The 12596-nt window shown below is 41.2% G+C and overlaps 1 protein-coding gene and 1 pseudogene across 1 annotated transcript; one reads left to right on the plus strand and one right to left on the minus strand.

Moving 5' to 3' along the window:
- The first annotated feature begins 2302 nt into the window (after nucleotides 1-2302).
- LOC122128614 lies at nucleotides 2303-5161 on the plus strand (annotated as a pseudogene).
- A 3473-nt stretch (nucleotides 5162-8634) lies between these two features.
- Nucleotides 8635-11700, minus strand: LOC105893309 (tumor necrosis factor ligand superfamily member 11-like). Its single transcript, XM_031559155.1, has 3 exons — nucleotides 11683-11700; nucleotides 10421-10571; nucleotides 8635-10050 (listed from the first exon to the last, which is right to left on the minus strand). Exons 1-3 carry the CDS (start codon nucleotides 11698-11700, stop codon nucleotides 9590-9592), a joined length of 630 nt encoding a protein of 209 aa, XP_031415015.1. The 3' UTR covers nucleotides 8635-9589.
- Between the last annotated feature and the right edge of the window lie 896 nt (nucleotides 11701-12596).

Consider the following 12596-nt stretch of genomic DNA (forward strand, 5'->3'; position numbering starts at 1 on the left):
CGAGGCAAGCAGGAATATCTCTAACAACTTTGTAACCTTAAAGAATTCCTTCTCTACCCCGCGGAGAACAGGCAACACAGCCCCACTCGAAGACACGTGTACACAAAACCGAAACAAACAATAAACCAACAATATACTACCGTGCACTTACAACAAACAAACAATATACTCACAAACAGCTTCGGAGTCCACACCCTACAGTCCAATTCTTTTCCTTCACTCTCGGCTCTCCCCGCTGGCAGGCCCTGGCCTCCTTCCAATTCAAGTTGGAGGTCTTTAGAAAAACAGAGTCTCATACTCCTCCGTATGGTTCAGGTCCTGATGATTAGCCCAGCGTGGAGAGCCGTTGAGGTTGTTGGAATCCCGGACGAGCCCCCAAATATGATAGGTGAAAATTCACCCTAGTTACCTCAGGACTCCGGAGCTGCATATAAGTATATTTATTAGACAGACAACAATTGCAATCGGGCTCACTCCCAGCACAAGGCTGAAAGTGAAGCAATGATAAACACATCGCACAAGGTTTATATAGACAGAAGTTGAGCGTTCAGCAGGGATAATCACGTGGTGGATTTCTCACGTCCGAGGCAAGGATGGAAGTTTTGCAAGGTCGGAAGAAGCACAGTTCGACCCTTCTTATCACTTCTGGTCTAAACATGCTCTTGTACATATGCAGACTAAGTGGCACCTAATAATCTTAGTTACACACACGCAGAAAAGCCATGTTCCTGCTTTCATAAGCACATGATTCATACAAGGAATATATTAATACAAAGCACTTGATTATTATATTCTTAAGTCATTAACAGTGTTTGGAAATTATCTCCATCAGTTTGCATTCCTTGACTGATTCTCAAAAGCAGTGTAGGTAATAACTAAAGAGACTGGATATCATCCAAATGGATCAGATATCTTTATAAATAATTAAACATTACGAATACATCACAAAAGACCCACCTATGCCTAATTCCAATTACATTTCATTGCAGATGCTCTCAGAGCTTTCAGTTGATCATCATCATTATTCCACAGACTGTTAGTTCACACAGATCCATTCAGATGGAATGCTACAAGAAAGTCATCTATTTGAGAAATAGTCTTTCTTCATTCCTGTTATTACAATGTACGCCTTGTTTTTGTTATTTTCAATCTGATCGTTCAATGTTGACTTCTAAATAAAATCATCTAAATCAACAATGGTGACAGGGGCAAGGAAAAAACTCCCTGCAAATCAGGAAGAAACTTTAAGCAGAACCGCGGCACGTAAGGCCCATCCACTTGAGGTCGGTAGAGATAGAAAAAGAGGGGGGGGGGTCTTGTGGCAGAAGAGGAGGGAAAACAATCAGACGCATAGCAAGCAAAATAAATCATACATGTATCATGATGAGCATGTTAGCATACATGTGGTAAATATACACAGCATACATGGGGTAGGTGTACACAGCATGCATATGGTAAATTAACTTAATACATACATATATAATATGGTTCATACATAAAATTGGAGGGGGAGAAGGTGGTGAGAGAGCATTAAGGTATTGTAGAACAGCTTAGTGGCTATAGTAGGTATATAGTGTGCTCGTAAGGTTACTATTACAAGGTTAAGAAGAGCAATGGAACAGAAAACTATGTCAATTATGGCCATTATTTACATTACGGGAAAAGAATAGCATAGAGTATGGGGTAGAATAAGTGTATGACAGTGTGGTGGGAGTGGGTACGTGAAGGCCGAGTGTTTCTACAAGCAGATCGGGTGGAAAAACTACAGCAGCATCCAAGAGCAAAGATAGTCTAGACTAGGAGGGGAAGACAGAAACAAAGTGAGTGGGTAGAGTCTGGCTGCCAGTAAGCGTGATGTGGTGATGAGGAGCAATGTTTTCACATCCATCAGCATTAAGGAGATACATTTAGGTGAGTAATTAACAGTAGGTACTATGGCCACTTTATCATTATTAAGGATACCGAACAGTGCCCAACTGGCTAGCAACAGTCGCAAGATGCGCTGTGTGCTGTACCCGGGATCCATATAGGCACTCCTTCATGGTACATATGCTGTCTGTAGACCACTCCTGCTAAACACAACAACATGGCCAGCAAGAAGAAAGTTATTTTATATAAGGCCATCTTTTTGGTGTAAAACTCTACACTATGTGTCGTTAATGTAACAGATTCCTATCCCTAACCATCTTCAGTCTCAGTTAGGATGAGGAAAGAAAATTACTTTCCTGCTCTGCTTAGGCGATTGCTGAAGAGCTCTTATGCACCAAATGTTGGCAAAGTCTGCAGTCAGCATTCTGAGGGAATGGCATCGAGTAGTGGCATGCTGGGGCGGGGAGTCTACCTCAGCCGGGATCTGCAGAAGGCCAGCAGGTATCCTCTGGAACTGCCTGAGTCACAGAGATCTTATGCACCAAATGTTGGCAGACTCTAGGAGTCTAGAGTCTAGTCTAGTTTAGTGAGGAGTCTACCTCAGCCGGGATCATGTTCCTCCATGAAAGTGAGAGAATTGTGCTCAAAGTAAAAGTGAAGGTTGGCAGGGTGAAAGAAAGTTCACCACCAAGAACACCCTCTGACACCGCCTGGTACCACCCTCTAAACGGTGGCATGGTTCCCAGTGGTCTGGGAGAGGACTGCGTGTGGGATCCCAAGTGAATCAAGAAATGAGGGATCATTCAGATAACCAGCATTGATGTTACTTTCCCACTCTTACAAGTAGGCCTTCCTATGTCTAATCAATATCCTGTGAAATGGACTTAACAACATATTGCATTTTGAGCTGTATTTCATTGTATATCTTGATTTTAGATGCAAATAGACCCTTTCAGCTGGTTTCCAAAACTTTGACCTTATTTACACACAAAGGTCAAGTAGTGTTTAAAAAGTGCTTTCTTTCTTTCACTACAATTCTACATGATCTGGCAAACTGGAGATAAGAGTGAAAATGAACAAGAAACATTCAAACCTTTAAAGTCAAGAGTCTAGCATGAGAACACAAAATATGTACCAGAGTCAGGGTTATTTTATTTACTGAGGAGTTTCCATTTAAACTGGTGCCTTTTGTAGATGCCGATGGAAATGTGAAAGATTGCAGTCCTCAACTTGTGCATTGTTTCAGGAAAAGGCTTCATCAAACACAAAGGGTTATCGGATGTCTTTACATGTCCCTGCATATTTGGCACATTGTCAATGAAATTTATATCAAGTTCTGATGATGTTGTATTGGGTATTTTGTAACTATTACAGTTATGAAACAGCAACTTTCCTAAGCAGGGATGAGGGAAGAGACCAATTTTCAGGGGGACAAATAAAGAGTACCAAAAACAACACCATGCAAAGTCTGCAATCAGCATTCTGAGGGAATGGCATCCAGTGGTGGTATGCTGGGGCCAGAAGTCTACCTCAGCCGGGATTTGCAGAAGGCCAGAAGGCATACCTGCCAACATTTGAGTAGCAAAATCCAGGAGATTTCAGTGGCGGGCGGGGCCGAGGGGGCAAATGTTGGTTTTGAGGGATGTTGTGCATATAAGCAATTGCAATAACTTATTATTAATTCATGACATTTTTTAATGCAACAAAACTATCCAAGAATAAATAATAAAATTTAAGTAAATTACATAATTCATAAAAAAAACCATCACAGAAACAGTTAATGTAACTTGCACAGGTCTTAAAACTACTGTTTTGCAGTGTTGTATATGTAGGTGGCTGACTTGGCTGCCCAAAGTGTTTTTTTTTAGATGGGGTGTACTTTGAAGGAGGCTTAGTAAAGTACATTTTGCAAGATAAAAGAGCGCACAAAGTGCTGTTATTCAAACTAGTTCTATTTTCTGTAACAATCCTCTCTGAGGAGGCATTACTATGTGGAATGCAAAGTAATGCCTTCATCGGCCTAGCCAGCTGACTGAAGCGCTCATCTTTCCCTACAAGGCCCCAGAATCTGTCCACTCTCTGTTCCTGAGGTAACTCCTTGCTGTCTGCAACCTGGTAGTCAGTCAGTTCCTCTCTCAGCTTATCAGAATCAAATCTCAGTGGAGGAAACAAGCACCCTAGCCTGTTGTCACTACACAGTATGAACACATTTGCAAACATCTTATTAGTAGGGTTACTTAAGAAATGCTGAATGTACTTAATTCTTATAAAAATCTTTGCTCAGTTGGGTGACTTAAAAGCAATAGCCTGTGCAGAAAGATAAACTGCACAATAGAATGTTGCTTGCCAGATTGACAAATTGGTTGAAAATGGTATAGTGTATTTATTGTGTACACACTATATGCATTGGAATGCGTTGATCTGTCAAGGTTGACGGATCCCCATTCAAAGTGAATGATAGGTGTCCTAAGACACCTCGCAAATCCTCTCAGACGTATTTTTTTCAGTTAGGCCTACAATAATGGGGTTTTTACATTGTACAGTGTCTATTTCTCGGTAACTTTCTAAAAATATAAGCAAAAAAAAGTCAAACAAACCACTTTTAGGTACAAATACGACCATATACGGAGTTTGGTCCGCCATCTTTTTTTTTAAAGCTTTGCGCTCTTGAGACGTGACCATAAACGTGATCTGATTGACTAGAGCCGTGTTGTCGTCTTTGCATTAAAGGCAATTTGATTGGCTAACACTTGCGTTGCCTCTCATGATTGCGTTTCATACATGATCTGGCAAATTTAGAACATTGGACACACATTTTGATTTAATTATTAATAAAATACATTTGTACCTCGTAAAATACGGGAGATTACCGGGAGAAATGACAAAACGGGAGGGCGGCGGGAGATGGATCAGAAAACGGGAGAAACCCGGGAAAAACGGGAGAGTTGGCAGCTCAGCCAGAAGGTACTCCATGTGTCTCCATGAAAGTGAGAGAATTGTCATCAGAGTCAAAGTGAAGGTTGGCAGGGTGAAAAAAAGTTCACCACCAAGGACACCCTCTGCAGAACACCTGGCATAACTATGGGTATGACACGGCCTGGTACCACCCTCTAAACTGTGGCAGTGATCTGGGAGAGAACTGCGTGTGGGAGCCTAAGTGATTCAATGTCATTGGTGTTATCTATCCAAGACAGCATCAACCTGGCATGTCATATGCCCAAAACAACCAGCAATTGAGTAATAGTTTTTTGACAGCATTGAATTAAGGTGTAGTTTCAGTGCTTGCCTATGCACTGTTAAATATCTAAAGGACTGAGTGGGTAGCATTCAGGTGGGAGAGGCGAGAATGAGTCTAGGATAACATCAAAATCACCAAAAAAATGTTTTTAACTAAAAGAAAAGTCCCTCAAACAGGGGCGGAGATCCCATTTCATTGTAGGGGAGGACAATACATGGTAACATTTCAGAGAGTAATTCCTGGGGGGGGACATGAAAAAATTGCTGTAACGAGAGCTAGCATAACTTAGCTGCTAAATACAGAATTCTCTTATAACATTTTACATCTGGCACAATGTACCCTGAGATATTAGAGTGACACGTTGTTTTTTCCAAATTTCCAAAGCCCAAAACACAGGGGGAAAGGTCCCGGCTGTGGATTAAACAGTGTGGGAGACCCCACTCCCAACTCAATATATCAAAGATCAACAAACACACATATGTCTGCTCTAAAGTAAATTAAGCTGCTTGAAGCTAGCTATCTAGCGAACTAGGCTATCTAGCTAAATATCTAGTTGAGAGAAGATCCCCAGTTATGGTTCATGTCAACTAGTATTATAAACACTTCTTGTACATAAATAGTCTCTCCAACAAATTAGTTTATGTTAAAATAAAAATGTTAATGTTACCGTCAAAATGTTGATGTTACCGTCTGTAAAATTGCACGCTGAGCTATGATAGCAAACACCAGCAAGTTGCAAGGAGCTTAATATACTGTATCAATGTTGAACAAAACGTCCCAAAAGGCCATTGTGAACTTTTTATATTTTAATCTTTGTAGCATTTTGTGAATGGCAACATGCACACACATCCCTTGAACAATAATGTTACCAGCAGCTGTCTTGCTCCACACTGCTACGCTACTACTGTACTCTAGATTGTCACCATCCTAGCTAGCTAGCTATGCTAGATAGATACCTCCCCAGAGTCTCTCGCCAGAGACGGAATAAAGAATAAGAATAAAGAAGACTCAAGAGTCGTTCGAAAGCCAATATTACATCACCCGGGCTCTTTTTGGCATCCGGTCACTTTTTGCCATGACAGCGCCGCCACTGTTCATGAAAGACATCGCTTTCCCTTATGTTGAATGAGTGAATCATAGCAATATCACAGTTTTTCTCTCCCTCAAGTTTTTATGTTACCATTTCAGTGGATTTAATACTCGAGGGATTGACTTGTGTTAACCCATAATTCTTGACATTCACATAAACTACACAAATCCAAATCTTAACTGTTTTGGCATTGTAACGGGGGTCAATCACAAACAAGAATAACATCAGAGGAAAATAGACATTTTTAGCAAGCTCTTTTGTGCATTGTGTTTCAATGGGCCAAACAATTCTGGCTGATTTTGTAACAAAACAAAAAAACACTGACCATGCCGTTAATGCAGCTATAAGAACGTATACACATCTTTTAACAGACTAGGAAATGCACATTATACATACAACCTACTACCTTGTGAGTTCCGTAACAGAGTGTGTGTGTTAAGATGGTGGTCTTAATTATATTCAATACAATACAATATATTTCATACACTTTATTAAACCACGAGGGTCAATTTTCATTTTCAGGTATAGTGAAACAAAGCTGTATAAAATTAAAACAATGGTAAGATCTGGGGGAAAAAACCCTTGTGCAGGTTGCCAACCGCCTAGAAGAAATCCTAAAAGTAAAAATCCCAAATGAGCAGCAAATCATAATCAAGGAAAAGTCGGTCTACATTCTCAGTGACACAATGTTCACAATGTGAAGGGCACTGTGTGCCAATGTCCTGCTGCTGGGGTGAGGGAGCAAAGATGGTAAGATGCGTGAAGCTGTTGTCAGGGTACTATGGTTGCGACAAATGTAATCAGAAGGACATCTGGACAGGAAGATGCTGATGGTGAGGCCTTGGAAGGGGATCTGGGCTGACCAATATTAGTAAGACACAAGACTGTTAGTGAGATATCATGAAGACTCACACGGAGGGTAGAGGGTAGGCAGGGGTGCTTCTAAGGTGAGGGTAAGGTATATACGAAGAAGTTAGTAAGACAAGACAGAGAGTGTAAGTAAGACATTCATGGAGGGTCCACTGTGGGCCACTGTCCTGCTGCTGGGGTGAGGGAGCAAAGACAGGATCAAGAGGGCGTGAAACCGTTAAGAGGTGAACGGATGGAGTAAAAGTCCAAATTGGCATGCTCTGCTGTTGATGTATGACAATGTGCTTGCAGTGTACCCAATGTGCCATCATGACCTGTACACATTTTCTGTTTTTCAGGGGGAATCACTCTACCCTCACTTTCATCCCGGCCACCTCCATACAGACACATTAAATGAGTATGTATGTATTTGATCCAGTGTGTCTCATTCTATGAATTTGACATAAGCAGTGTCAATGGCTATTCTGTATCTTTACTATACAATCAGATTGCACAAAGACCTATGATGGAGGATGAACCAAAGAACAATTCCTTGTGGAAACTGAAGTTCAGTATCATGGAGTGATACATAACCTACAGGTGACGCAGTCCTTAGTCCGTAAATGCTGTTATGCACGTCCCACCCTGGTTTCATTTTTTCAAATCTATAAACTTCAGTGATGACCTACAAAGCCTCAGAGGAGAAACATTTCATGCAATCTTGTGTAACTGCCTATGGGGTACATATTTTCTTTTTATGTTTGGCTTCCCCAGGATTTTGAACTAATTACCGTAGTCTTGGTATGTGAATATACCAAGTAAGCCAAAACGCACATAGGATTTTTTTGTGTGTTGTTGGCCATTTGTGCCTCCAACAAATGCACATTTAAAATGTGTTTCATTTTGTCAATGTCAGAATCAAAACACTATGTGACATACCATGATATATATACCGTACAGAAAAATTATGGAGATTTTATTGTCAACAGGATGTATATGATGACAACCTAAACATGGGAACCATGTGTCTATTAGGAGATTGAAATGTTGGGTTTTTGATTCGGCTTTTTCCCAATGTCCACAGGATACAGAACATGTTTTCATCAGGAACCCAAAATAAGGTTGGCCCATTTTAAGCAACAGACGTCATCAAAGAGTGAGTGGGGTAACCCCCCGGTGACCCAGCTCTCACACGGCCTCCTTCGGTTCCTTCCTGTATGTTGCTGTAATTGTTTGTTTTCCTTCTTTGGCAGTGATCCAGCTCACAACACAAAGGCTTGTTTTTATAGGCAACAAAACAAAATGAGCAAACTCTGTAAAATGACCCCCTGTCAAGCTAAAGGTCATTAAATCCTTCCTTTTTCAACAAATTACACCAGTCTTTACAATGGAATGCGCTGTCACATCAGTCAGATTGGTAGTGCTGTGATTAGGTGGGTAAATGTGGCTTGGAGACCATGGAATGCCAAATAAAGCATCACAGATTAACTTTCCCACACCTGGATTGAGATTGACATTAAAATAAAATGTATTTCACATCATCTTGAAGGCATTGTTCCTATGGATGAAATAAGAATGAACATCTTTGAATGATTTAACTTTTTTTAATGTGGGGATTTCAGCAGTCAGCATTAATGTTCTCTCTCTCTCTCTCAGCAATGACGAATGTGTAATTGAATCCAAACATACCTAATAAATCTCCGTCAGATTTATTGCTTTTTGCTGACTGCAGTTGTCCTGTAAAAACCAACCCCCGTGAGCTTCCTCATGGTTTACGGCACACAACTCACAGATTTGCTGACATGGCCACCTCTTTAAGAAAAACAGTTCTCTGTATGTAATCTGGGAAACAGGTTGTGTTGAACGGTACATCAACACTGGGGATTGTTTAAAGATGTCAAAGAGTTACGTTTAATGCTAAATGTTTAGTTCAAGGCTTATATTTATGTTGTGTCCATTCCTGGTTATAATGGACTCCCTGAGGAGAATCTTTCTTTGTTTTCAGCCCTGAATACAGATGTTTACAATTAAGAGAACAAAGCACATCTTATACTAATTTGTGTCTAGTTTCTAAATAAATTAAGACCAAATGCTAATTATAAGTAGGTTAATTACTTTTATGTACTGCACATACATTCTACAAAAACCTTTTAACAGACTGGTAACATGTTCAGCATCATAAAAAGCAGTGAAAAAGAAACCTCATTCTTTCACACTCAGTGGACCAAGCAGACAAGCCAGCTGTCTTCCTGTGTCTCCTGCATGTTTGGTCTGTGTTTTAGTTGTACAAAGCCTTCTTTCCCTTGGGATCTTAAGAAAAGTTCCACTATGACTATAGGCAGTGACGTGAAACAAGACTCCATTACAAAAACCCATTTAAGGACCACACATGCACACACACACACAGTTAATCCACACAGTCTCTCTTTTCCATTCTCAGTCATTATGCAATCAGATTCGAATAATTCACCTCACAAGGAAAAACACATGTCCAGAAGCACACTTTCTTTATAGTCCAGACTCCCCCTCCCCAAATACACACCTTACTCCCCTATCCTGAATGTCCCAAAGTAACTCCCCTCGGCCTCAGGGTCCAGCATCCAAGCATTGGAGACGCTGACGTAGAGGCCGTCTCCAGCTCTCAGTGCCACAGCACCACCCTGCTGCTGGCAGGACATGTGATATCCACTTGGACTCCACTGGTGGGTGCTGCCAGTCTTCATGACCGTAGTTGGTCTGGGGGGGGAACCCCGATTGGGTCGTTCCAGGAATATGTACTGCATCAACTGGACCGGGCTGAGGGTGGGTAGCATGTGATGACCCAGGTTGGATGACTCACGGCTCAGTTCTGGCTCACCGAAGTACTGGTAGTACCGAAAGCAGGTTTTGGAATATATGTAATACAGACCTGGTTTTTGGAACAGGATCCGCCCATCATGGTACCCCAGCTGGGAAAGGTGACCTTGATCCGCATTCCAGTGGACTATAGTGGCATGGACCTCTCCTAAAGACAAAACCCATCCTGGTAACACTCTATTAAATAACCCAAAAAGTCCACATATACAAATTAAATATCTGTCCACTTGCTTTTCATTTTTATCCTATAACCAGATCCAGCTCCAACCCACTATTCCTAACCCTAACCTTAACTGTCTTAAAACCATTAAGGTCTGCGCCTATCTACGATCCAGTTTAAAACTAACAAAAAATTCCAATTAAAATGAAGTGGAGCAATCCCTCAAATTCGCTGTGACAAGCTGTTCATACGAACGGCTATTAAACTCTTGACTGTATAAACAAGCCAAGACAAATGGTTCTGTGAGAATGAGTCTGTAGGAGGCTCAGGAACCATAGGAGCTCATCACAACACTCACTCTGGCCGTTTGTGCTTGGTGGTCTGATGGGGAGGTGAGCCACGGGGGTCCTGTTCCTTTGCCTTCTATGGACTCTGGCTCTGGACTGGTGCTTTTGTTGGGGTTCTATGAGAGTCTCGCCCACGGCTGGGCCCCTCTCTGCCCCATGTACCTATCAGGGAGAAAAAAACACACTGAGTGAAGGTTTTTATTGAAAAGTGGATTTCCACTTCAAACCTTCTTAGGACTAGCATACTCTACTCGAGACTTAAAAAGGAAACTGTTTAACTTAAGAACGACTGATTAGTTATGGTCAATCCAAAGGCTCTTAAAATCTGAGGTCATCAGCCGGGTTGCAGTATTACAGTACACTCTATATTTTGTGCACACTTTCTCTGGTCAAACACTAAACATCATGGAATACTCTGAAATATTGTGAAACGTGGTGGTATTTTAGAAGTTCATTTCAGTTAACATCATTATCTTCAGTCCGGCATCATTTCCTGTTTTTGACAGTGAAAACATGCTCCATGTTGTAAGGGGTACCACAACAAAGTTGGTACGAACACCTGGCCTCTTTTTTGAAAGCTGTGAGAGTGGAGAATACCATCCTAAAGCTATATGAAGTGTCCAGCTGTTTGGAGTGCTGCCCAGACGTAGCGTGCAATTTTTCCCCTGAATCATTCTCCACAACAAAGCAACCACAGATGTGTATGCAAAGTGTGAATAATGCACTGCCATAGGAATCTGAGCCCCTGAAGCCCAGAAAAAGAGAGTATTCTTGTGAGCAAAATGTATCATCTTGTTCGAATTATTTGTTATCAGGTTTGCACATGAAATATGTTTTGTGTGTACAAAATACTGTTCATGTTCACACAACACACACAACAGTATTCTTACTTTTCTTGTGCTCACAAGAGTCGGCTAGCACTCACGAGATGAAACATTGGTGTAACATATGGGTATCACGCAGGTTCTGTTTCACTTGATTGCACAAATCTTACAGAAATGGAGAGAACACAGGTAATAAAGTTATATTTCAATCTCATTCTTGCCAGAAGGCATGGCATTGTGATCAGCCTAAAAAGCGTTTAAAAACGCTTAAAAAAATCAGTTAAGTCAGGGGTAGGCCTATGCGGATTTAGATAAAGTTAGACAATAGTGGTACGTCACTTTTGAAACTGAGGAAGCCCCAACATGAATTTGGACGTGAGCACAGGAAGAAGGCGGTGGGGTGTGGTGGTATTTGGCTTATAAGATAACACAGAATATTGGCCACTAACCTGCAGTGGTCCGAACATGACTGGTTTAATATTGTCAATTATATGTATGTCACAGATTCATTTACTCACAAAAAAGAGCCTTCATGTCCCCAGTCACACAGACCCTATACCCTCCCTGCCCCCACAGCTGCAGCAAGATGTTGCATATATTTTAACCAGTCTGTTGCGGCAAGTGCAATTTTATTACAGCTACCTGTTGGGCCAGCAGTATTAGAGCAAGCGACTCTGAACAAACTGCTCTGGAGCCCCTAGAGTTGGTTGTGGAGAGAAGGATGTTGCACAAGCTGCTCAACATAATGGACAACACTACACAGGTCCTACACAACCTACTGGTCAGACAACAAAGTGTCTTCAGTCAGAGGCTCCTTCAGCTCTGCTGCAATAAGGACCGTTACAGGAGGTCATTCCTGCCCACTGCAAAAGTAATCTACAATGACCCCTCTGCCGGAAGAGGAGACTCCTCTGAGTGGCAATGCACAATGTACATTTTACATTTAATGTGCACGTTAATAGCAGTATCTTGCCTTAATGTACATTACATTTTTATTCTATATATTTAGTATTGTAGAACATATCTGTATTCTGTCTTTTTTTACCTTCCTATCTATCTATCTAAGACCTGTGTCAAAACCATCCTAGGTTACTTACTTGCTAAGATATAGACTTTACTTAAAGATGCATGGGTATCGATGGAAGTTTACGAAGTGCAGAGAAAATGTATTTTGTGCGCACAAGAAAATTGCAGAGATAGTAATCAATTGTGCGAACAAAAAATATTTGGTGGACGAGACAAGATAGCAAATTGTGCATAAAATAGTATTTTTTCGGGATTTAACGGGCTCCGTAGTACGGAATCTGTTTCATGAATACATTTAGCCTACATCGAACAGCATAACATTGGACTACTCGTCGAT

The sequence above is a fragment of the Clupea harengus genome, chromosome 21 (genome assembly GCF_900700415.2).
Source record: "Clupea harengus chromosome 21, Ch_v2.0.2, whole genome shotgun sequence".
Taxonomy (NCBI): Eukaryota; Metazoa; Chordata; class Actinopteri; order Clupeiformes; family Clupeidae; genus Clupea; species Clupea harengus.